Raw genomic sequence first — 26165 nt, forward strand, 5'->3', positions numbered from 1 at the left:
CAGGTACGTTATTGGAACTGCACTTCCCTAAGTTCTGTTACTCTATTTCTCGTGTTAGAATGGTCCTCCTGTTTGCTTTTATTCTACTGCGTGTGTGTTATGTAATTATGTAATGTGTTACGTAATTTCAAAAAATTTATGTGAATAAACTCCCCCGTTTGTAGTAGTTTTTAAATTTAATATACTCATATTGCAAAAATACACCACTTCTATTTCCAAATTGTTGTGGTTAGTTGGATACAATCAATAGTTTAGTTAACTAACAGTCAATAGTTTATTCCCTGATGCCTGATGGATTTGGTGACTCAAAACTACATCTAATCCAAATAACAACTGCCTAGGGAAGAAGGGACGTAGCTTATGTATTGAAGGTGACTTTGTTGACAACGTTAGACAGCTAATAAGGAAAGCTTTTGGAACAAAAGTCTTTGTTTTATAATTTAAATGTTATAACATGTCCTTTGTCAATGACTAATAGTATAACATGTAAAGTGAGCACTGTATATAAGGTTTACTTCAAGACATCAAGAAATTGGAACAGGTTGCTAGATTGTGTTTATAATACTTAACATTGAGTCATGTTGTAGTAGAAGGAAATTAAACTATAGAGATCTAAAAAAAGAATGGGATAAAAACAAGAGAGAGATAGAGAATCAAGAGGTACGCATTAAAAAAAAAGTTTTATTAAAAAACAAGAAAATTAGAACTAAAAACAACGTAAGTTAAAAATAAATTAAATAAATTAGAACAAATATAAGTGTGCGAATTACATAGATATGGCTTTAAAAATAAATTAAATAACAATTATCATTCTGCCAAAACTTCATTCCAATTTTTTATATAATAAGACTGTTGAGTATTATTCTAGAAAAAGAACTATATAGTTAACATCATTATAGTAATTAGAGTAAGAATACCATCATTGTTTATATTACAAAGGGTTTCCTGGCTTATGCGTTAATCTACAATTTGTTACAATTTGCATCCTATAAGTTGTTATATTTAGTATTTATTATATGAATTTGTTATTTATGCATTAATTTCGGAACATAGATATGGATCGTAGTTGGATGAGAGCTAATCGATTAAGTGATGAGTACGAACATGGAGTGATGGAATTTCTAGAGTTTGCTGAAAGTAATGCTAAAAAAGATCTCCCTCCTCCTAAAAGTAATGCTGAAGATAGTCAGCCTACGCTTTTTCTCTGTCCATGTGTTCGTTGTGCAAATAGAGAACCAAAGCTTAGTAAGAAAGAAATCATGGATCATCTAATTTGTCAAGGGATTTGTCAAAGTTATACACAATGGATATGGCACGGTGAAGTGGTAGCAAATTCAAATGTGTCCCAAAAAGATAATGTTAGTGTAAAATGGATGATCATCTGGAAAACATGATGTGTGATATTGGACAAGATTCGTTTAAGAGGGCACATGCGTATGATAGCTTATGCAATGACAAGGATACACCTTTGTACCCGGGATGCACAAATTTTACACGTTTGTCAGCCGTGTTAAAATTGTTTAATCTAAAGGCAATTAACGGGTGGACTGACAAAAGTTTTACCGAATTACTTGAACTGTTGACACAAATGCTTCCAGAAGGTAACGTACTGCCAAGTCGTTATTACGAGGCTAAGAAAATACTGTGTCCGATGGGTTTGGAGTATGAAAAGATACATGCATGTCCTAATGATTGCATATTATACAGAAAAGAGTATGTAAACTATAACCATTGTCCAAAGTGCAAGGCGTCACGCTACAAAAAGAGACATGGTGAATCTAGTGATTATGAGGAGGTCAAAAAGGGTCCTCCTGCGAAAGTGGTATGGTACCTACCAATAATTTCAAGGTTTAAGAGATTATTCGCTAATGCAAACGACGCAAAGAATCTTAGGTGGCATGCAGAAGAAAGAAAATGTGATGGACAAATCCGCCATGTAGCTGATTCTTTGCAATCGAAGAAAATTGATTATTTGTTTCCAAATTTTGGCAAAGAGTCGAGAAACCTTAGACTTGGACTTGCTACTGATGGAATGAATCCGTTTGGTAATCTAAATACTAACCATTCTTCTTGGCCTGTTCTTCTGATGATTTACAACCTATCTCCTAGGCTGTCCATGAAGCGTAAATATATTATGTTATCCATGATGATTTCGGGCCCAAAACAACCAGGAAATGACATAGATGTTTATCTAAGTCCACTGATCGATGATTTAAAAGTGTTGTGGGAGGAAGGGGTGGATGTTTTCGATGCGCATTCTGGTGAACAGTTCAATATGCGTGCCATGTTGTTTTGCACCATCAACGATTTTCCGGCATATGGCAATTTGTCTGGGTATAAAGTTAAAGGGCATAAAGCGTGTCCTATATGTGAAAAAGACACATGTTACCATCAGCTTGAAAAAGGAAAGAAGACTATTTATCTCGGGCATCGAAAATTTCTAAATCGTTATCATCCATATCGTAGATTGCGGAAAGCTTTCAATGGGGAACAAGAGCATGGTGTTGCTCCAAAGCCCTTAACTGGAGAGGAAGTTTATCAACGACAACAGGACATTACTGCTGTCTTTGGAAAGTACCAAAAGCGACCCATTGTGAAAAATATATGGAAAAAGAGGTCGGTTTTCTTCGATCTTCCATATTGGTCTAGTCTTGAGGTAAGACATTGTATTGATGTGATGCACGTGGAGAAAAATGTATGTGATAGTGTAATCGGAACACTTCTCAACATTCAAGGCAAGACAAAGGATGGTATTAATACTCGTCTAGATTTGGGCGTGATGGGTATACGAGAAGAGCTAACTCCACAATATATAGGTACCAACTATTTGTTCAAATTAAGCTATCCTTACCTTTTGATATTAAAATAGCATGTTCATAACTTTACTTGTTGAAATTCTTGATGATAACATTATGTAGGTAACAAGACGTATCTGCCTCCTGCCTGCTACACTTTGTCGAAAAAAAAGAAAACAAGTTTTTGTGAGTGTTTAGAAAGTATCAAAGTGCCGCATGGTTACTCATCAAATGTCAAGAGGCTTGTATCGGTTAAAGATCTCAAATTAGTTGGCTTAAAATCTCATGACTGTCATGTCTTAATGCAACAACTACTACCAGTGGCTATTCGTGGGATATTGCCTAACAATGTTAGGAAGACTATAACTAGGTTGTGCCTGTTTTTCAATGCAATTTGTTGCAAAGCCATTGATCCATTAAAGTTAGAAGATTTGGAAAATGAGGCTGCAGTTATCTTGTGCCAATTAGAGATGTTTTTTCCTCCTTCATTTTTTGACATTATGGTTCACTTGATTGTTCCTCTAGTAAGGGAGATTAGATTATGTGGTCCAATTTTTTTACGGTGGATGTATCCAATAGAGCGATACATGAAGATCCTAAAAGGGTATACCAAGAACCCACACCGTCCGGAAGCATCGATTATTGAGAGGTACATTGCAGAAGAAGCAATTGAGTTTTGTTCTAATTATTTGTCGAAAGTGAATGCTATAGGGGTTCCCAAGTCTCGTCATGATGGAAGATGTGAGGGTGTGGGTACACAAGGTTTAAAGATCAAGATCTTAAGTATTGATGTGGTTGTTCAAGCGCATTTGTATATATTGAATAACACGGATGAAGTTCAACCTTACTTATCTGCTCACAAAAGCATCATAAAGAAAAAGTACCCCAAGATGAGTGAAAGAGGGTTGTTAAAAGAGCATAATAAGAGTTTCTCTGAGTGGTTTAAAGAAAAAATTGCTGGTGATGATAGTGCTTCAAAAACAATTAAGTGGTTGTCCTATGAGCCTAAATGTAACATATTAACTTGGAGTGGATACGATATTAATAAAACTTCCTTTTATACAAAGGCAAAGGATGACCGTAGTACCACGCAAAATAGTGGGGTTATGATTGTGGCCGAGTCCATGCACTTCTCTAGTGCTAAAGATAAAAACCCGGTTATGGCATCTACGCCTTACTTTGGGGTGATTGAAGAGATTTGGGAAGTTGATTATGTTGTGTTTAAAGTTCCTGTATTTAAATGCAAATGGGTTGATATCAATAGTGGTGTAAGAATTGATGAATTTGGAGTTACACTGGTTGATCTTAGCAAGTTAGCTTATGCGGACGAACCTTTCATCATGGCATCTCAAGCAAAACAAGTTTTTTATGTCACAGATCCTTCTAATAAAAGGTGGTCAGTTGTTCTACAAGGAAAGGTGCATGATAGTGATGAAAATCAAGATGCGAATCTTGATATTTCAGAAACTCCTCCTTTCTCAACAAATGTGCCTACCTTCATTGAAGAAGATGTAGAGGATGATGTGCATGCTATTCGCATAGATCATGAAGAAGGGATATGGGAGAACTAGTAAGGTGTTTTATAAGTTATTTTGTGCCTAATTTTATGTGTCATCATTTTTATCTTGTGCTTAATTTTATGTCTAATTGTTTTTATCTTGTGTTTAATTTGATTTCTAATTATTTTTATTTTGTTTAAACAGATACATGGCTGATTCAACCGACAAGTCCTCTTCAACTGGTAGTCCTAATAAAAAAAGAGTTAGAGGTCCAACTATGATGAAAAAAATTGACAAAGTTCATCAATTGGGTGAAAAGCTACAGGTCGAGTTTGATCAAAGAACCTATGAATGTACTGGTGTTGGTAAAAATGCTGCAACTTTTAAGAGTTATATAGCATCTCTTGCTCGGCAGAGATGTTGTATTTTGAAAGATGAGTGGAAAGACATAGATAATGGGATAAAAGACGCTATATGGGTTGATGTTCAGGTATTTTAAATTCAACACTTTATTATATTTTATAGTCACGTATATACTAACAACATATGCCATATATTGCATGTGTAGGCTCATTTCACTATTCCAGATTGGTGTGTTAAAGACAAGGATGGTAAAATCAAGGATCCGTTGAAGAAGGAATGGATTAAATATGCGGGAGAGAGATGGAGAGGTTTTAAGACATAACTCACAGACGAATATGTTAATAATCCCAAAAACGATCTCGCTCCTGCAAATGTCAGGTATCCATATATTAACAAAGAAGTATGGGAAGAGTTTCTGAAGTCTCGAGATACCCCTGAATTTAAGGTTAGTAGGAGTTATATTTGATTTTTTTTAATTTTTTTTATTATGTTTAGTAATAACTTTATGATTTTATAATTAATAGGAAAAAAGTCGAAAGGGTAGGGAAAATGTGGCTAAGAATGTATACCCTCATGTATTATCTCGTGGAGGGTATCGCATGCTTGAGGAGACAATTAAAAATGAAAAGAAATCATCGAGAGATGATTCTACATTAGATAATAATGGTAGTCCATCTCCACCGTCACGCCATGAGTTATGGAAGAGAGCACGACAAAAGAAAGGGGGAGAATACACATCAAAGTCTACACAAACTGTTGTAGAGAAAATTGTCAGTAAATTTTGGAAATTATTTCAAGTATCATTATATTTGTTATTGATAAAAACTATTGAAATTAGTTGTGGTTTTTGAATTTTGTAGGACTCTCTAGTTGAAGAAGCTGAAAAAGGTGTCTTTGTTCCACATGGACGTAACGATATCTTAACAGCGGCCATTGGAACATCTTAGAAAGGCGGTCGTGTTCGTGGTGTTGGAAAGCACCATAAATAAAGCACTTACTTTGGAAGGTCGTCTTCACGTCAAGGACAACATATAGATGTAACTCAACAAATTGAACAACTTAGAGCTGATTTTGATCAAAAGTTGGCTGAAGAGCGTAAGGTAATGCAACAATCTTTTATGGAGACACTTAAGTCTATGGGTTTATCGCAAAGCACAGATGATAATAAATGCATTGAAAAAATGGAAGTTGTCGAAGGAAGCGGAAAAGGAAGTTGTTCAGCTGCAAAAGGAAGCACAAAAGGTGTGGAAGTTGACGATGTTCAGAGATTGCTACTCATGGTTGTGAAAATGGCTGACAGACACTTGGAAATCGAATTAAGTCATTGTAAATCTGCCATTAATTTTTATATATCAGCTAAGTGTATCAGAGAGCTTTTGGTGGGTTTTCATTGGCTTGACGTGTCTATTCTGCAAGTTTGGTGCACGTAAGTACATTTTCTTTTTTTTATTACTTTCAATATCTATTAATAGGATATATATATCTCATCACTTCGAATCTAATGTTTATTTTAAAATTATTTAGGTATATTCTTCGTTTATGTATTGATAATTCATCATCAGAAGTGTATGGATTTATGGACCCTGCTATGTGTATACATTATGATGATGTCCCGAGTTCTGCAACAAAGGTTAGAAATTACATACAAGATAAGTTAATGAAGGAAGACAGAGTTTGCCACCTCCTACCACTTATTCATGGGTAAGTTTTTATGAAATTCTGTTTCTTATTTTTTAATTTTGATATATAACATAGATATTTTATGTGACTTTTGTATTTCCATACACATGTACAGAGATCATTGGCAATTAATAGTCATGTGTCCAAGAGACAATATTGTGGTTGTCTTTTGTTCACTTCATCATGGTATTGATAAAGACACGAAGAAAATTGTTTCGACGTAAGTTTATCTTTCAAAGAAAATTTATCTTTTATATTGATATTGATAAGTAATTTCATATTTTATGTGGCTTTAAATGGTTTTTTTTTAATTAGTGCTTTTGAGGTTCATCAATTTGCAAATTATGGCAATAGAAAAAAGGCTACATGGCATAGACCCAATGTAAGTGTGATGTAAATTATAATTCTATATTTAATTTTATGATAATTATTCAATAATTATGTTTTTCATTTGTAGACAAGGAAACAACATAACTCTAATGATTGTGGATACTATGTGATGAAAAATATGTTGGACATTGTCTCTGCAAATATAACTGGATCTTGGATGCAGGTAAAAAAATAACTTTAATTTGTTATTTACTTCGCGTTTTGCAACTTAATGATAATTTTCAAAGAATAACTCTGTATTATACATTTACGTATTGTAGGTATTTGATGATCCTACAGAATTAATACAAGAAGATTCGTATGATTTGCGACTCCGTTGGGCAAAATGTTTCTTTGAGTTATATAAAGGATAACTTTATGTTTAGTGTTTTTATTTTGTAGTAGAAAATGTGTGTAAAATTTTCTTATCATTTTGTACACTTGTGTATCCTAAATTAATACTTTTGAATAGTTTGACGAATATATATGCATATACCTTAGCTATTTGGTGCAATTAAATGTGGTCTGTGTGTTGTGGGAAAAATGTGCAAAGTAGCGACCTTACATTGGTCTGTGTGGTATTTGTGTATTATATTGAAAATTAGGTAAAAAAATTACAGGTAAAAATAGGGAAAATTGGAATAACAATCAAATTATGCTAAAAACCAGAAAAGATATTACATCGGGCCGTACTAAAAACCGATGTAAAATGTACTCTATTACATCGGGTAAAATGCACACCCAGATGTAAAATATGGCGCATAAAAAATGGCATGATTTTTCACATCGCGCTTGTTTAAAAACCGATGTAAAAGGTCGTCTATTACATCAGGCAAAATGAATACCCGATGTAAAATATGGCGCATATTTTTGTTTAATAAAAAATTGCATTATCTTTCACATCAGACATTTGAATTCAACCGATGTGGTATGCTAATGTTTCACATCGGGCTTTGGCCCGATGTAAAATGTCTCAGACTTATTACATCGCTTGGCTTTACATCGGGTCCAGACCCGATGTAAAAAGTAGTTTTTACCCGATGTAAAAAGTAGTTTCTGCACTAGTGAAAGACATTTGTTGGCCATGTGGAAAGGATGGACTTTATGTAAAAGTCCTTGTTTACATTATAATATGATTGGTACATACACATGTTTAGTTTAATATTCGTATTGTATGACACTTGTGAATTCAATTAAGGTTATGTTTCTACTGAATTTGTTATCCATATTATGTTATATGTTATTGTTAATATGTGATGACTAGGGTGTTTTTGAAAAGATAGGAAAGACACATTATTGTATCCCCTAAAGTTATTTGAATTGAATTTGATTCGTGATACATGGAAGGAATCAAGTTGATGAATAATTTGGGACCGCCATGATCCGATCATTTCAATTCACTAAAGATAATAATTTGGTACTTTCAATGAATGATGCACAATAATGGTATAAGATTGAAACATAAAGTTGTCACATGAGTCAAGTAGGAGACTGTTGGATTAATTTATAAAATAATTAGGTGTGACTCATGCAACAAAATTTGGTTTTAAACAACGACACCTAAATGTGACAATTGTTTGGGTTTAATTGGTAATTAATCCAAAGGGATCTTATTTTGAAATTCAAAATATAAATCCCTCTTCTATCTCTCTTCATATAGGGACATAACTATTGGGATGTGATATGTCTGTTGAAATGAGTTGCCTATAAAATAGGCATATTTAAGAATACAAAGTCAAACTTTTCTCATTCCTTCTCATATCTCATAAACATATAGAAAATATCTCATCATCAAAGATACAAATTAAAGGAAGAAGGAAGAGAGAAGAGAACAATTGGAATTAAGAAACACCGATATGGATCCGAATATGTTCTTACTGTTTATTATAGAAATTAGAACACCGTGAAAATCATGATATTACCACCTTGAATACCATTGGACTCCACATTCTTTTATCCCTACTGGACGCTAACTTCCTCTTTAGTTACTTGAGTTGCTTTCTCTTCACAACCTTCCATATATGACCAACCTTCCCAAAGTTGAGACATAACAAGTGTAATCTTTTGTATTCCACATGATAGACTTTATCTCTAATCGTGAACATAACACATAGCGCTTTTGATAAACCAACATCCATGCACGATCTCACATACTTTCCACGTTCATGAAGATGAGTGTTCTTGTCCACCTTCTTTGTTCTACCAATTATGTTACAATGATTGTAAGAACTTTTGCATCATAACATTCACTTAGTAAACCTGGAATCTCATCCAAATCGCCATCTTCTCAATTTGATCACTATCTAGATGAAAATTAGGGTTTCATTCTCTAACAATGAGATAATGATCATATATTAACAAATGGTCATCCGTTAAAGCATGATATTTATCATCTTTATCGGAAAAAGACACAAGAAAATAGTCGTTACTCAGATCTGTAATATTGATAATTCCATTCCTCACCCAAATTTGTTTCAAACGAGTTTCCAAGGCTTTATATCCAATTTTCCTACCAAGAAGTTTAACAATAACTCTCGTTTTCCATGGTTTTGTAATCATTTCCTCTTTTTTGTCTAATAGTATGAAAATTGGATAATTATATTGACCCATCTTCCTTTCTTCCACCAGCAGACACTTTTTCTTATTATCTCTTGAGAGATTCTCTATTTTGTCATCAGTCAAAATACAGTCTTAGTACCATTATTCTGCTTGTCTCTACTAGAATTTCCCATCATTGAACCCTTATAGGAATTTTTGGGTGTAAGAATTTCTTGATCATTCTTCTCCATTGCAAGGCATCTTCATAGACCAAATGCATGTTCGAGTCTTGTTTGAAAATTCGAGCACTATCTTTGACTTTTTTAGAGCCGCTCTCAAGAACTTGTTCATGTTGCAAGATTTTATGTTTTCAATCACAAACTCCAACAGAGAATTTTCAACCATGCAAATTATTGAGGAATAATTAGTTATTATAAAGTTGGAGAAAATAATGGAATTCTTTTATTCTTATTTTATTCTTATGTTTGAATATTGTTATTATTTTATAAATAGACATTATTTTTTCATGAAGTGTTTTCCTCTCATTAAATTATTATTTAACACATTTTCACAAATATTTTTAATACCTACAAAATATATATATATATATATATATATATATATATATATATATATATATATATATATATATATATATATATATATATATATATATATATTGAAAAGAAATACAATTTCTAACGTTAGTTTTTATTCAATTTCAGTTGAAATTATTTTATTATTTTTAAGTCAAAAATCATTTTTTATTATTAAAAATTTAATACAGCTTTGATTTTAAAATTTATCTATTACTTTTTTTTATAAAAAATCCATTGAATTAAATTAAATTAAATTAAATTATAAAAGTAACGGCTAACCAAAACAACAAGATTAAATCCTGAAACACGATCTCAAATCTAACGGCTAATACTATCCAGACAGCATGAACGTAGAACATCCCCACTGCAGGAAATCTACACTTCTGTCTGAATAAATCCAAACATTCTCTCTTTTTCTTCCTCAATCAAAATCCCAAATCCAATTTCAACCCTTTCATTCTTCTTCGCACAATCAACATTCAATTCAACGCTAATCAACCTCAATTCCTTCTCCCTTATCAGTTATCACTCTCTTCCGATTTTTGATTAGGGTTATTGTATAATTTGTATTATACCATTTACAATCACACTTTGTTTATTTTTTTCTTTCAATTTTGTATTTTTTTTTTTCATAATTCAATATCATTATTGATCGATGTATTCATTCCCCACCTTGTAATCTAGTTTCATCAATATCTATATCAATTATATGTAAATTAGGTTTAGGATTTGGATTAGGGTTTGTATTTTACTTCATCTGCTATGGAGAATTTGCGAAGACCTATTGATAGATCCAAAGAACCGATTTTGAAGCGACCCAGATTGATAAAAGATCCGCGAAATGCGGAATCGAGTGCTCCGATGTTTCCACAGAGACAACAGCAAGTTACTTCTGCTTCACGGTTCAGACAGAATGATAGAGACGTCGAAAATAATGATGATGGTTACCAGCCTCAGCCGCTGCCGTTTCAGGAGCTTGTGGCGCAGTATAAGAGTGGGCTTGCAGAGCTGACTTTCAATTCGAAACTGATAATTAACAACCTGACTAGAATTGCGGACGAAAATCGAGCTGCTGAGAAGGCTATTGCTGCTACTATATGTGCTAACATTCTAGAGGTGAAGTTAGTTTTTACACTGTGTAGCTGTTTATATGTTCAATTGGTTAGTTTTCTTATTCTTTTTTTAAGGGGTTGTGTTATGGAGGTAATTGCTGATTGAATTGGATTTTTGTACCGTTAGAAGATGGAATAAAAATGATAAAACCCTTTATTACCGGTGTTGTGGTTTTCCTGATTTAATCGACGTTATTGTTTCTTATGTTATATTATGTTAAGTTAAGCTAAGCTATCTTATGTTATATAGTGTGTAGCTTCATTTCATTGGTCCCCTACTCGTGGCTTTATTTATCTGTGTGTTGATTTTGAGCTATGCTCTTTCACCCACCTAGAAAGAAAATTGAACCAAAAGGGAAATATGTTGCCTTACAATCTAAGTTAATTAATAAAGGAAATAAAGGAGTTTTCATTCTGTAATTGCGGCTTGTAATCCATTTGTTGCAAGTGAAACACAGCAAGAATCATTTAGAGAGTGCACGTGGGATTATGAATCTTTGGAAACACATTATTTATAATGTATCAATATAGAATGGTTACTCCATGATAGCCAGTGCAAGTTAATGTTTCATTTATATTCTTTGTCATCTTTTCAGTTGTAATACACAATGTAATTGTAGAGTACTTTGGCACTTAGGAAAGGTAGTTCTGTTTTATAGTTCATAAGTTAATGCATCCTACTTCATAGGGTTGACTTGTGTATGGAGTGATTCATTTCATCAGCTTTTTTTTTGGCGGGGGGCTACTTTAGAATTCAGTAAGAGAAGTTGTATGAAAAAGTTGTACAGAGACATTGTTCCTTGTACCATTTCACTCTTGTACTAGTGGATTCGCTTCGTTTGCTAGAGTTACACATGGCATGCTAATAAAGATAACGTCAATACTTCCATCTACAATCAATTTGGATCAAGGAGCATATGGAATCAGTCAGTGTTTCGCATGATTTTGAAGATTGGACAGTATTCATTCGGAGGAATCAAGACCGTGCCCAACACATTTCATGTTTGTCACGTTTTTTGAAGATTGCTTTATTCATCTTTGTACATTGTTAAGGCTTTTACATATGTTGTAAGATATTATCCGAGCTATCAACAAAATGTGGAGTGTTAGACGTGATACCGGCAGCTAGAATAAGGAACTGTTTAACAATTCATTGTGCATATACATTTTACATTTTATAACTTCTATGTAATGCTGTTGATAAACTATTGCTGGATTTTGATGTCATTTGCTGCTAATACCTTAGTTGTGAGCTATATATTGTTGGTTTTTGGTTCTTTCCTTATGTGCATTAATTTCTAGCTTGATCATTAATATTTTAGTTATAAAAGGTAAATTTTCAATTAATTGTGTTAATGACTTTCCAGGTTCCTAGTGAACAAAAGCTGCCATCTCTTTATCTCTTAGACAGTATTGTTAAGAATATTGGGCGGGATTACATAAAATTCTTTGCTGCCAAACTACCCGAGGTTAGATATCAGTTTCTTCTCTTTGCACATTATTGACCTTCATGTCTTTTAACATGTCTTTACAGTCACAATGGTAAACAATGAATTATTCATATCATTAAACATGCATGTTTTTCTGGAGACATGGTATATCATTTTACAGACCTATTTTAAGTAGGTACCTTCTAATTTACTCCATTACATTTTAGGTGTTCTGCAAGGCATACAAACAGGTTGAACCTCCTGTCCGTCAAAGTATGAAACACCTTTTTGGAACTTGGAAAGGAGTCTTTCCTCCTCAGACCCTTCAGGCTATAGACAAAGAACTAGGCTTCACTCCAGCAGTCAATGGTTCGTCTTCAGCATCTGCTGCACTCAGGAGTGATTCACAGACACATCATCCATCTCACAGTATACATGTGAATCCCAAGTATTTTGAGAGACAGCGTGTTCAGGAGTCCAGCAGGGTAAGTGAAATGATTGCGCCTTAAATTTATAGTTCCAAGTTTTAAAATTTTGATTTCATGGTAAAAGATCAAAATATTACATGATTACAAGGTTTATGTCTGTGATGGATTGGAAGTCCAAGTCATTTTCTTGCCTGATGAAACTGGGATATGTATCATCATATCGTATTTCAATCTCTTCGTTATTAGGACAACCCAATATTATTGCAATCACTTATTTTTCAATTGGACCTTTCCAGTGAACTCTACTCCCATATTCTCCTGATTAATCATGAAAGGTCCTGCTTGTTTATCTGAATCATTTTATGTTGTTGGATCTAAGACTATTCCAACTTGTTATCCAAACTAGCTAAGCAACTCTAGTCTGGAGGCACAAGCATGAGAACTTTTCCTATGAAATTATAGCAATAGTGTTATAGCAATATATTTTCCTGTCATACTTTAGCTATCCAATCATGCCTTTTGATATGCACTTTCTGAAATGAAGACTAAGAGCATCTTTAATGGGGTGAAGTATAAGAAACTAATTTGAGTCAATTATGTTACTTTTTGTGGGGCCAAAGTGCCACGTAAGATTTAAAGAATCTTTAGTTGATCTAACTTATTTTTATTCCAATGGTGGTTGCTTATAAATAATGTTTGTCAATTAATGTGTTGCAAGTATCAAAATGACTGTTAAATAATTTTTAAATGCTAAATATTGTTGCAAACAGTGTTAGTTTCAGTTGGCTATGGAAAGCACGGCATGCTATAGTTACTGCGACATAGATTTGGTCCAATGGTAGTAAACTATAAATACTATATAACAAACCAATACTTTACTTCACCTGCATTAAATTTGCTCTAAAGGAGTTGTTGATGATATGACTGGAGTAATTGCAATTTCAAATGATGACTATGTTGCTGTTAACATCTACTTATGGCTAGTAGTAGTCTTTGTTTTTCTTTTATGCTTTTCACTGTCAGTTGTTTATTTTAATTTTAATGATATACATTGCAGAGTAATCAGCACACTCATAGAGACCCATTCAATGACCCTGTTCCAGAAAAGAGCATCAGTGCATCCTATGGAGGCGGTGAACATGGTTCCAATCTCTCAAGGAATATGGGCATGGGTATTGGCAGAACTGATGGCAGCATAACTGAGTTAGGACACCGCAATTTGTACAACAAAGCTGCTGGTGTTTCAGGGACCATATCTGGGCAAAGAAATGGTGTTGGCCTGAAGCATAGTTTTTCAAATACTGAAGCTACTACTATTTCGGATGCACAACATCAGCCAACACGAAACATAACTGGCATAAAGAGAAATGCAATGTCAAATAGCTGGAAAAATTCCGAGGAAGAGGAGTACATGTGGGATGACATGAACATTGGATTGACTAGTCATGGTGTCCGTAACAACTTGGGCAATGATGCTTGGACTGCTGATGATGAGAATTTGGTAATTTGGAGATGTTAAAAACCAGAATTTTGATGATCTCTTCTATATATGATTGAATATCCTGAGATAAAATAATATGCCTAGTGTAGGTTACTAGGAGAACATAACTTACACAACTAACCCAATTTTATATTTTGATAAAAAAGAAATGAAGTTCTATACCTCAAATGAGATAACACATCATGGGACCCCTACAACTTAACTGCAATTTCCCTAATTACTGAAAGTTAAACCCCTTATCTACAATTTCAAACACATCCCTAAATTACCTGTACACCGGTTAATTTAATGAACTAAATTTCATCTCCTCATTCTGCATTGTTATTATTAGTATGTAGATTGTTGATTTTGTTTCCTTTGTGCAGGACGCTGAAGAGAACCACCACCAAATCAGAAATGTTTTTGGGACAAATGTTGATAGAGAAATGACCAATAGATCTCAAGCCACTCAAAAGAAACAATTTCGGCATCATCCGTCGTTATCATGGAAATTGCAGGAGCATCAATCAATTGATGAATTGGATCAGGAATTGGGTCCCTCGGATGGATGTATGTCAATCTCTGGTTCCTTACTAGGCAATGCAAATTCTTCTGCTGCCAGGATGGGGAATCGTGCTTTCCTGCCCAATGCAAGAATTGGAGGACAACAGTTTCATTCTGTGGGATCTGAATCCATTTCAGGGCAGTCACCTTTGCGACAACGCTCTCCTTCGCCACCAAGTATCGACCACTCTCATCTAATAGAAAATTTCGATAAGCAAGACCATCCTCACAGTCGTAAAACATCTCAGTTTTTGGGAGGCCTGCAAAGCAAATATATTAAAGATTCTTCACCCACCCTTTCTCCTAATATTCAGGTTGGTGACTTGCGAAGATCATCACAGGTAAAAGACTTGCAGGGTCCATTACCTTCAGCGAGTTTTCAGCCAAGGTATCAGCAACAACTGAGCGCTTCTCCCACTGAAGTAAATGTTAAGACTAAGAAGCTACCCTTGTCCAATGTTTCTTTAGCCCGAGAAACCTCAGAGCAGCCAGCCACAAGTCATACAGAAATTGCAAGTGTGAAGAGTAGACTATTCTCCAACATGCCAATTACTAGTAATCTTCCATCTCTATTAGGGTCTCGGCCTTCTCAGTCAGGCGGTTCTTCCCCTGCCACATTAATTTCTTCAGTGTCTGCCAATGCTTCTCCATCTTCATCTGCTTTGCCAAAAAGACCTCAAAGAAAGGCTGGACAATCAATAAGGACATCTACTCTACCACCAGCTTCCTCGAATGTTAGCAGTGCCTCAGCCCAGACATTGGATGCTACAAATAAAACCTCAAATCCACTTTCAAACCTTTTAAGCTCATTAGTTGCAAAGGGTTTGATATCCACAGAAACTGAGACACCAGCTGAGGTGGTGTCTCGATCGGAAGATTACTGCGACAGCTTTAGTACCAGTAGCTCTATGCCTGTTGCTTCATTGTCTGGTTCTGCAGTTGTCCCTGTCCCTTCTACTAAAGATGAGTTAGATGATACTGCAAAAACATCTACGTCCTTATCTGAATCAACCAGCACAGATATTAGAAATGTCATTGGCTTTGAGTTTAAGCCTAATGTAATCAGAAAATTGCATCCATCTGTAATTAGTGGATTATTTGATGATTTTCCACATCATTGCAGCATTTGTGGCCTTAAGCTCAAACTCCAAGAGCAGTTTAATAGACACTTGGAGTGGCACGCCACAAGAGAAAGAGAACACAGTGGTTTAACTAAAGCATCAAGATGGTATCTGAAGTCAACTGACTGGGTTGCTGGCCAAGCTGAATGTTCATCTGAAAATGAGTTTACTGACTCTGTAGATTCACAAGACAAGGAAACAGACGAAAGTCAAGAGGATGCAATGGTTCTGGCAGATGAAAACCAGTGCTTATGTGTGCTATGTGGCGAGTTATTTGAAGATGTTTACTGTCAGGAAAATAGTGAGTGGATGTTCAAAGGGGCTGTTTACGTGACTAATTCAGATAGCGATACTGAGACGGGAATCAAAGATACGAGTTCTGGAAGGGGTCCTATCATTCACACAAGATGCTTATCAGATAACTCGTTATCGAGTGTCCTCAAGATGGTAAGGCTTATTATTTGATGTTAGTGGACATAATAGAGTTCAAATTCATCTGTTTGTAAGAGTGGGCGTGTTCAAATATTTGTTGGGTCGGAGATGATCATTATAAATCAAACTTACTGTGTTATCACTAGGACAATGCAAATGATGGACCCTCCTAGGTAGTAGGTCCTTTGTTTCTCAAGTAAAAAAATGTATATCTTTTTTTTCCCATTTCAGTACCTGGCTTCATTTTCCTCCACCTCAATATCCTCCTAAATATGCTGATATAAAAGTAAATGGCTTTTATTGCTGGGAATGATCTGGCTCTGTTATATTTTTCAGGAACAAGATTGAAACAAGCTTAGAACACTGGAGCTTTGATGTTAACAAGAATTAACAAACTGAGTAAACCCAGGTTTACTTCACTTTTAGCGAATCTTGATATCTCTTCATGCTGAATTTATTTCTCTAATTGGTTTCTAGAGCTGGCAAACAAATTTTGTGCTCCAGTTTTTTGTTCTTGTTTTCCTTTTCCTTGTTCCTATTTTTATTACTTGTAATCAGGAGGACACTTTAATTCCTCAGTGTTCAAAGTATATATATATACATGCAATAGTTTTTACAGCTCAACTCTTTGCTCATTGATGTGGTTGTATTGTAACTTAATTTTGTATGATAAAGCAGATTTGTGGTTTTTATACAGCATCTGGCTGTAATATGAAGCAAGGCACTTAAGCCATTGTCGCAAATGTTGGGTGGCAGTCTGTATCATTATAATTTCAAATTTCTACTGTATTGATGGTTCCCCTTCCTACATGGGCATTACATTTGTAATTTCCTGAAATTCAGTTTCTTTGTAATATGATCTGTTAAAATTTTCCTTTTCATACTACCAAGATTTTCTGTTTTGTTGTCGATAAATGTAAAAGAACAAAATAAATATGTTTCCTGATTGGATTCTGAGCCGATGTTTAGTGCTGAAAGCTGATAAACTTATAGTAAAGATCTACTAGGCAAAGGATGCTCTTCCTTTCCCCTTTTACTAGGTTTGTGTTTTATTTGGTTGAAGGATTACATACATAAGGAATGGTACTCCCATAATATCTGCAAGAAATTTCTGCAAGGCATTTTAGTTGTCTTTAAATTTGCTACCATTTATTTTTGCTACTGACACCTTCCTCCTAGTTCTTTGAATCACAAGAGTTGTCTTGTAGTAGTGATGTTATATATAACAGTAATATAAATGTGTTGACTTACTGTACCAACATTTCTGGTTAGTTCATCCTTGTGGTGCATATCTGTTGACTTACTGTACACATTTGTTATATTTACGTACACTTCTGCATCAGTTTTCATCTTCAGTTTGTCATTGTATGATATACATACACTTAAGTAACAGTTCATATCTTTATACTGTCATTTTATTATAACCTATCTGATGGAAATCTCTGAACACTTGTATTTTGACCAGTTTGACCTATAAAGTACAAATACATAATGCTAATATACCATTTTAAAGCAATTTTTATGTATATTTGTGACCAGAAGTAGTGGGAGTAGTAATCATTTAAAAAAAATAGAACTAATAGAATTTCTGCGTAGAACATAGACTATGTTCCCCATTAAGCAGTTTTATTGAAGCAATTAAGCAGAGGTAGAACCTAGAAGCACTATTCTCCATTAAGCAGTTTGTGCTATGTGCGAACTTTAAAACACATTTTAGTAGGGTACTATGTAAAGGCATAAATGTGTTTACATCTTGAAAAGTGTGACTAATTCAACATCTATATGTAGATACCTGATATAATTGAGAAACATACATTTTCATCAACCTTCACATCTTGAACCTCAAATGTACAGAACTTGGATACATCATTCATTTATATTTCAGATTTAATACTTTATTATTGTTTTAATTAGTACTCATGCGCAATTAAAACACCGCATTTGAACTGATTCAAGGCTTGTGGTGTTGGGTGTAGATATAATCCAAGTGAGCCTCTGCAATCATCCTTCTGCTAGAGCATTCTTCATCCTTTTCAAAACACTCCTCTAATCCCATCAACTACACAAATTTCAACCAAATTACAAGACAGAAAGTAAGCAAGTTCAGACAAAAGTAGCATGTAGATACTTACTTCTTCCATATCTTCTGTCATTTCGCTTGATGTTATACCAATGACCTTCAATTCCTTTTCACCTATATACATATCAAGTTATTCCAACCTCAAAAATTAGTTAACAAATGGAAATGAAGTGAGCAAACAATACATAAAAAGTAGTATTATACAACAACATAGTTACCATGTTTTGAACCATTTGGGGGTACAAGAAAACGAGCAGAAGCAAAGAAAGAAGAAAGAATGAGAACAAAGAAAAACAAGAGAATTTGATGCTTCATTGGAGATACTTTAGAAGGATGGCGACTAACAAGAGAATAAATAAATGAAGCTTTGCATAAAGCTGCTTAAAAGAGGAACTTGAGTTTGTGTCACGTGGAGACTCCAAAAGTCCACAACTCAGAAGCACCTTCACTGGGACCTACCTGTTTACAATCTCTATTTCAATGTATAGCTAGAGTTTTCTATATTCTTCATGTGATGAGAGCATCTCATCATTTTCAATGAACAGTAAAGAAACCACTATGAAGAAACGAGAGAAAGGGATAGTCATTTTCATGGTGGTCCCTAATGGAGCAAGAAAACAAAAGGAATTAAAGTGAGAGCATAGTCAACATTAAAAAGATGGGTGTGTTTGATTACTAGGTGTACCCCACTTTCTGATTTTTCTTCACATAGTCAACGGAAAAATCCTATGTCTATATGATATAGTACTGAGTGCCTTCATTAAATGTTTTGAAATAATTTGGCCTCACTTGTAGTTTATCTTTATTTAGAAAAACATAGCATTTTGAATAACATGGACTGTTCCATTAATCTCAACTAATTGCAAAGTCATGAAGTGGGTCAAAATTCATTCGGTTTTGCTCTGATTTAGTTATAAGATAATTGGTTAATAAATTAAATTTAAATAAATAGTTAAAAATATTTGGTTAATAATAGATGAGTAATAATTAAGTAGGAGGGAAAAGGACGAGAGATACATGTAGTAGATGCTCAGAGAGAGCACTCATATTCCATTTTTGAATTGTTGACAGCTATTTGATACTAGTTTTAATTTAACTTTATTTACTTATACAGGTAATTTTTAATATTCCTTAAACCTTTCATTTTAATTTGAATATTGTTTAAAGTTTTTCAGTGTGAATAAAAGTAGCTTCTATGAAATGAGTGATTTTCATGATCATCAATATACCAAAATATTTTGATTTATAGTGTCCAGATTAATTCATTAGAAATCAGGCAGTCTATCTATGTATAGTGATTTGAACATTGTGAAGGATTTGTAGCCAAAACTATGAACATTAATAAAAGGATAAGATCGCTTATTAGTTTTTTTTAAAGATAAATAGTACATATTAATAATAATATAGGTCAAAGATTTCAAAATATAAATGAACAATTGACACAAGATGTACCAAAAGATACAACAAAGAAAACAAACAAACATAAAACGAAAAAGAAAAATCTACAAGGTTAACAACCGTCTTCTAAGAAGAACACTCCAATGAAAAATTAAAATAGAGCTCAAGGCATCTAGATCATCAAGACTGAAACAAAGACTACCAAGAGAATAAGTAAAAAAAGCACCACACTCTTAACTTAGTCATAACTTTAATTCGATATTGATCAATTCAAATAATAGATTTTTGAAGTCAATCTATAAAAGTGCAAGAGTTTACAGTGATTTAATCTGAAGCCATTTTCATGCTATAAAAAATATTTCTTAATGTTATACAAGCTTTCTGTAGTTTATTATCTACATTTCGCTCTTTAACGATTAAAACTTTGTTCAATCATTCTAGTTCTTCAACTACATCTTCCATCACGTTTAATTTTATTTGTAAAGTAAATAATATTTTACAAAATGAACTAGAGGTGAAAGAAGAGATAGTTAAATATCTAAAAATATTAAAACAAGATCTAATCGTTAAAAAATTGGATAATGAATTGTATAAAGCTTATACAACATTGATTAGTGTAACTTGTTTTTCTAATATAACTTAATATCTCATATTATAATTTTCTAAATCAGATTAAAATGTTATATGTTTAGTGAACAATTGGTGAAATAAGCATTCCACATAAATTATAATAAACTCAAGTAAACATATCACCAAAGTTGGAAACAAGGACCATGGTGAAATATTGTGTGCTATTTCTTTCACTATGGTTGGATTATCGAATCTTGGTGAAATATATTGAAATCTAGAAGTTATAATAAACTCAAGTAAACATATCACCAAAGTTAGAAACAAGGACCATGGTAAAATATTGTGTGCTAATTCTTTCACTACGGTTGTTTAATAGAATCATGGTGAAATATATTGAAATCTACAAGTTATAATAAACTCAACTAAACATATCACCAAAGTTGGAAACAAGGATCATGGTGAAATATTGTGTGCTAAGTCTTTCACTACGGTTGAATTATAGAATCCTGGTGAAATATATTGAAATCTACAAAAAATATAGGCGTTGGATATCAAACCCATAACCTCAACCTTTTGTTACGGTTGTTTTAAACAGCTATAGTGTTATGTTACACGCTATTGTCTTTATCACGGTTAGTAGCCCGTGGTTGTAAAGAAGGCACATACAACCACACTACGGACCACCGTCCATAGTAGAATCTTTCTCCCAACTGTGATAATATATGTATTCCGTAATAGTGTTTAAATCTTAAATAGATGGAAGAACATCCTCACAGCCAACTAACCCATTATATTCACACCAATGTTAAAAATCCAGAAAAACTCCCAACTCATCAGATGCAATTGCAAAGTGGTGATTATCAAGTGGTTCTTAACACTGATCTCGAAGTGATTAAATGGAAGACAAAAGCCTATGAGAGAAGTTAAGTACTCGTGAAATGATTTCTAAAAATATTTACATATGATTGTAACCATAACATAATTCTATTGAATCTGTGTTCTCTTCAAATGATGCTTTTTTAAAATGAAGTTTGTATATTAGTATATTTTCCATGTATCATACTGTTACAAGATACCCACTCATACTATTTCCAAATACGTTTTTTTATCTATTATAAGTAGAACCGACCCTATTGGTTGTTTTATTTCTAATATGCATGACATAGTCAGTCCTGACTCATACCTCTTTCTCCTTCACCTGTCCCAATATCCTACCCTCTACATATTTTATTAATTTGAGAAATTTTTCTCATACAATTTTCAACAAGTGAAGAGATTAAATAAATGCTTTCTCCGAGTCAGGCCCAATATAGTTTCCAATGTATCCATTATAATTTTCCATACTTTAGTTAGTTTATTCTTTTTGTCATCCTTAGATTTTAACTTTCATCTTACTCTAATATTTTTTAGAACGTGATACCAACACAGTTGATCAGTAGATTTGGAAAACATTTTGTTAAGAAGATTCATCAAAGTATTGTTCTGACTAGTCACAATTATCTTAGGAGAATTTCGTGAAGATTTCAAAAAAAAATCACGACATCCTTATAAATCCAAAATGACACCTACTTCATTCTCACGCGTCATATAAGAAAATACAACTGAGTATGCCATCTTCGTAGAAGTGGAGAAAATAAACTCAAGCAACAATAGATGGTATTTATTGGTTTTATACGTGGGGATCATCACCAAAAAAGTAAGGAAAGTAAGAAATAATTTAATGGATTTCAGAAAATATATCTTTGTATATTTTTGAATCACCAATAAATTTGTAGATATACACATATTTATTTTCAACCAAGCATTTCACCAAATGCTGTATTTATGATCTTGGACATTTGATAGACTTTTTGAATTTGTGTCACGCATTATAAAAGAGCATTGCTATTTGTACACCAAGAACCAAACAATTTACATATACACCGTCTAATATACAACATTTGCATGTGGTTCTTTGAATCAAACAAAAAGAAAATATAATTATTAATCATTTTAAAAAATTAAAACTGTATACATATACGGTGTAAGTGTATTGTTTAGTGTAAAAATAATATTCCTCAGACTATTTACAATGGTTTCCAAATTCAACACCCTACTTTTTCACTTTTTATACTCCACATCATCTTCTCTCTTCCACCTAATAATTCAACACACATTCAACTTTTACTCACTACAATAGTTTTGTTTAATAAAATTCAACACCCTACTTTACCACCATTCACAACACACTAAAAATTCAAATAGTCACAACAACCAATAGGATTTTGCAAAATATTGTATGTGGCCCCCACTCTCATTCATTCAACATGTTGAATTCTTTCAACACAAAGTAATCCACATCATATTAAACAAGCTATTAAACATACCATTGCATGAATTCAACAGTTGAAAAAAAATTTCAACACCCCCATTGTACATAGTCTTATAAAAATGCTTGATATTAGTTTCACTCCAACCATTCCTTTTCTTCAACGTCATCACAATTTTACTTGAAATGATCATATTATAATGTCATCTCACGAACAACTTTAACCTCTAATGACTCTAGATGTTCTCCATATTTATGACCTTCAGAAATCTCCGTCATTTTATGATTGTGCTACCCATTCACAACGATGACGCTCCACATACCATTGCTAAAAAAATCTCTAAGTTGAAACTTAGACTCACATTTCATGGATGTTGCATCTTTATGAGTTACCTTCTTTAGATATTGTTTATGCATACTCCATCTTTCACTTGAAGAAATACATTTCTATTTTTCGCACCTGAGTTTGATCTTGAAATGAAAATAATAAATTCCATCTTCTTTGTTTCACCTTTAACCCATATCAACAATCTTCCCGTGAAATAAATTTTGTTTCGGTAGTTAATAGAGCATGAGAAACTCTGCTTTCTCATTTCACAAAGAAGATGAATATTCAAGATTTCTGTTACAATTCAGTTACACTGCATAAACTGAAAATGATTGAGCTTGTCCACTTATATACTATCCTATTCTATAGTATGAATAATAAGCAATAGAAGATTACAAGAAAAATCCCATTGACCTAGATAGGCCGACCCAATACAATGTGTAAACACTAATACTCCCCCTCAAGATCAAGGAGGTGGTAATGGCATGACTTTGAGATTGCTTCGAAGATCTTTAAAAGCAGCACTAGGCAATGGCTTAGTCATGATATCATCTAGCTATGCAAAGGCTGGAACATGTTGTTTTTTTGAGTTTGTTTGCACCTACCCTTTCCCTAACAAAATGTATATCAAGCTCAATGTGTTTTGTACGAGCATGAAGAACATGATTGTGTCTTAACATCATAACACTTAAGTTGTCACACAGTAGAGTGGGAGAGAAGCACTTGACCTTTAATTCAGCTAGCATAGACTACAACCAGAGTAACTCAGTTGTGGTGTGTGCCAAAGCTATGTATTCTGCTTCTGCACTCGACCTATCCACAAGGGATTGTTTCTTGGAGCTCCACGAAATAAGGTTGGGACCAAAAAAGATACAAGTGCCAGATGTTGACCTCCTGTCATCAGGATCATTAGCCCAATCAGAGTCACTGTAAGCTCTGATAGAGAGATCTTGATTCAAGTTTGCAGGAGACAATTTGAGGCCAAAAGAAGCAGTACCAATGAGATACCTGAGAATGCGTTTCACCATACTCCAATGACTGTCCAAAGGGTTAGCAATAAACTGGCAGGCCTTATTTATACAATAGGCTATATTAGGCCTAGTAAGAGTGATGTATTGTAAGGCACCTACAAAATATCTGTATAAGAGAGGATCCTCCATGATATCAGTACCAAACCTGCTGAGCTTGCAATGAATGAATATAGGTGCAGTCACACCATTAGCTTCTTCCATGTTAACTCTACTAAGTAGATCTCTGATGTACTTTGTTTGAGTGAGAATAATTGAGCCATTGGTTTGATATATGACCTCAAGGTTCAAAAAGTATTCTGGCCTCCCAAGTTGACTAAGAGCAAATTCATGATGCAGTTTTGAAATTACCTTGTGAATAAGGGTAGATGAAGAACCTGTGACAAGTATATCATCCACATAGACTAATGCATATAGAGTGATTCCTTGATGACTGTAGATGAACAAGGAGTGATCACACATGCTGGCCATAAATCCAAACTGAAAAAGAGTTTTATGAAACTTCTCATACCAGGCTCGTGGGGCATTTTTCAGACCATAGAGTGCCCTATTTAGCTTACACACCAGAGTTTTATTTTCATTCACAAACCCTGGTGGTTGGTGTTAGAACAAGATTTGTTCTGATCAATATTCTTGTTTTGATGATAACAATGTATATGAATTTTGTATAAGACAATGTGGTACTCTAATCCTATGCATTTTCCATTTTAGGAAATATATAAGGAGTATGCACAATTCAGCGCTAAGAAGCACTGACTCAGAAGATTATGGATTGCAACATCAGAACATGCTCTCGCAAGACATCAGAAGATGGTCAAGCAGAATCAGAACATGGTCTATGAAGCATCAGAAGAACTTGAGATCAGAAGCAGAAGCACTGAAGTTCTGATGGAATCATGCTAAAGCACTTCAAAGTCAGAAGACAAGAAGATGCTCTGCACCAAGCTGTAACTCTGATTCTGATTATTCAAACGTTGTATTTACAAAATCTGAGATCAGAAGTTAGTACTAGATGACAGGCTACGAAGTCTAATCTCTAACTGACAAAAGGAACGTTAGAAGCTACAAAAGGCAAAGTCAGTAAAAGCAGAGAAAAGCATGGCTTGAGGTAGTTGACAAAACAGTGAAAACATTAAATGGAAAGCTGTCCAGTCACACAACGCATTAAATGCATTTCAATGGTCATCTTTTCAAACGCCTATATATATAGTGAAGTTCTGATCAGAAGTAACATATAATTCTTGCAAGAATACCAAAACGCTACTGAAATTAATACTTACGAACTTCATCTTCAACCTCACATTCTTTGTAATATTTAGTGAGTGTTAAGCTTAGAACTTAAGAGAAATATCACAGTTGTGATTATAGCTTTCTAAGAAGCAAATTCATACTCATGTAAACATTTAATTTACATTGATTTGTAAAAGGTTCCTAGAGTGATCAGTGAGATCAGTAGACTCTAGAAGACTTAAAAGTTTCTAAGTGTTGATATCCTAGAGTGATCAAGGTGTGATCAGTATACTCTAGAAGACTTAGAGTATTTCTAAGTGGATAACTATTGTAATCAAGGTTGATTAGTGGATTAAATCTTCAGTTGAGGTAAATCACTCTAAGGGGGTGGACTGGAGTAGTTTCGTTAATAATGAACCATGATAAAAATATTGTGTTCATTGTTTTTATCTTAAGAGTTTTTAAAGTTACACTTATTCAAACCCCCCCTTTCTAAGTGTTTTTCTATCCTTCAATTGGCATCAGAGCACCGGTTCTAGGTGCAAGCACTTAACCGTGTTAGAAAAAGATTCAGGGTGAGAAAAACACAAAGTCAATATGGTTGATATTGTTACATCCACTTCTACATCTAATTCAAATGATCAACACAACAATGGAAATGGAAATGGATATTCTAGACCACCAATATTTGATGGTGAAAACTTTGAATACTGGAAAGACAGATTGGAAAGTTACTTTCTTGGTCTAGATGGTGATTTATGGGACTTGCTTGTGGATGGTTACAAACATCCAGCAAATGCTAGTGGAGCAAAG

At 33.8% G+C, this 26165-nt stretch overlaps 5 protein-coding genes across 6 annotated transcripts; 3 read left to right on the forward strand and 2 right to left on the reverse strand.

The window, feature by feature from the left end:
• The first annotated feature begins 1390 nt into the window (after positions 1–1390).
• On the forward strand, positions 1391–4366 carry LOC131623185 (uncharacterized). The gene is made up of 2 exons (XM_058894188.1): positions 1391–2816; positions 2919–4366. Exons 1-2 carry the CDS (start codon positions 1391–1393, stop codon positions 4364–4366), a joined length of 2874 nt encoding a protein of 957 aa, XP_058750171.1.
• A 1427-nt stretch (positions 4367–5793) lies between these two features.
• On the forward strand, positions 5794–7080 carry LOC131623186 (uncharacterized). Its single transcript, XM_058894189.1, has 6 exons — positions 5794–6083; positions 6182–6358; positions 6453–6557; positions 6653–6719; positions 6795–6890; positions 6988–7080. Exons 1-6 carry the CDS (start codon positions 5794–5796, stop codon positions 7078–7080), a joined length of 828 nt encoding a protein of 275 aa, XP_058750172.1.
• A 3185-nt stretch (positions 7081–10265) lies between these two features.
• Positions 10266–17266, forward strand: LOC131623188 (polyadenylation and cleavage factor homolog 4-like). 2 transcript variants are annotated; one of them, XR_009290159.1, is made up of 7 exons: positions 10266–10959; positions 12323–12424; positions 12613–12870; positions 13871–14314; positions 14680–16425; positions 16747–16819; positions 17089–17266. XR_009290159.1 is itself a non-coding variant. In XM_058894193.1 (6 exons), the coding sequence occupies exons 1-6, from the start codon at positions 10606–10608 to the stop codon at positions 16756–16758; spliced, it is 2916 nt and encodes a 971-aa protein (XP_058750176.1). In that variant the 5' UTR covers positions 10266–10605; the 3' UTR covers positions 16759–17266. The 2 variants fall into 2 exon arrangements, 1 of the variants encoding a protein (XP_058750176.1); XM_058894193.1 differs by having other exon boundaries at positions 16747–17266.
• Positions 17267–17995: 729 nt separating this feature from the next.
• On the reverse strand, positions 17996–18979 carry LOC131623189 (putative phytosulfokines 6). Its single transcript, XM_058894194.1, has 3 exons — positions 18709–18979; positions 18543–18604; positions 17996–18469 (listed from the first exon to the last, which is right to left on the reverse strand). Exons 1-3 carry the CDS (start codon positions 18803–18805, stop codon positions 18362–18364), a joined length of 267 nt encoding a protein of 88 aa, XP_058750177.1. The 5' UTR covers positions 18806–18979; the 3' UTR covers positions 17996–18361.
• Positions 18980–23843: 4864 nt separating this feature from the next.
• Positions 23844–24584, reverse strand: LOC131623187 (uncharacterized mitochondrial protein AtMg00810-like). Its single transcript, XM_058894190.1, has one exon. The coding sequence runs from the start codon at positions 24582–24584 to the stop codon at positions 23844–23846; it is 741 nt and encodes a 246-aa protein (XP_058750173.1).
• Positions 24585–26165: the final 1581 nt, after the last annotated feature.

Source organism: Vicia villosa, unplaced genomic scaffold, assembly GCF_029867415.1.
Source record: "Vicia villosa cultivar HV-30 ecotype Madison, WI unplaced genomic scaffold, Vvil1.0 ctg.000055F_1_1_2_unsc, whole genome shotgun sequence".
NCBI classification, from domain to species: Eukaryota; Viridiplantae; Streptophyta; class Magnoliopsida; order Fabales; family Fabaceae; genus Vicia; species Vicia villosa.

Coding starts and splice junctions, on each gene's coding strand:
- LOC131623185 (XM_058894188.1), top strand. CDS start 1,391: ATGATGTGTGATATTGGACAAGATTCGTTTAAGAGGGCACATGCGTAT. Junction 2,817..2,918: donor GCTAACTCCACAATATATAG/GTACCAACTATT, acceptor AACATTATGTAG/GTAACAAGACGTATCTGCCT.
- LOC131623186 (XM_058894189.1), top strand. CDS start 5,794: ATGGGTTTATCGCAAAGCACAGATGATAATAAATGCATTGAAAAAATG. Junction 6,558..6,652: donor ACGAAGAAAATTGTTTCGAC/GTAAGTTTATCT, acceptor TTTTTTAATTAG/TGCTTTTGAGGTTCATCAAT. Junction 6,891..6,987: donor TAACTGGATCTTGGATGCAG/GTAAAAAAATAA, acceptor TACGTATTGTAG/GTATTTGATGATCCTACAGA.
- LOC131623188 (XM_058894193.1), top strand. CDS start 10,606: ATGGAGAATTTGCGAAGACCTATTGATAGATCCAAAGAACCGATTTTG. Junction 12,871..13,870: donor GTGTTCAGGAGTCCAGCAGG/GTAAGTGAAATG, acceptor TATACATTGCAG/AGTAATCAGCACACTCATAG. Junction 14,315..14,679: donor CTGCTGATGATGAGAATTTG/GTAATTTGGAGA, acceptor TCCTTTGTGCAG/GACGCTGAAGAGAACCACCA.
- LOC131623189 (XM_058894194.1), bottom strand. CDS start 18,805: ATGAAGCATCAAATTCTCTTGTTTTTCTTTGTTCTCATTCTTTCTTCT. Junction 18,605..18,708: donor CCCAAATGGTTCAAAACATG/GTAACTATGTTG, acceptor ATATGTATATAG/GTGAAAAGGAATTGAAGGTC. Junction 18,470..18,542: donor TGACAGAAGATATGGAAGAA/GTAAGTATCTAC, acceptor AAATTTGTGTAG/TTGATGGGATTAGAGGAGTG.
- LOC131623187 (XM_058894190.1), bottom strand. CDS start 24,584: ATGTGTGATCACTCCTTGTTCATCTACAGTCATCAAGGAATCACTCTA.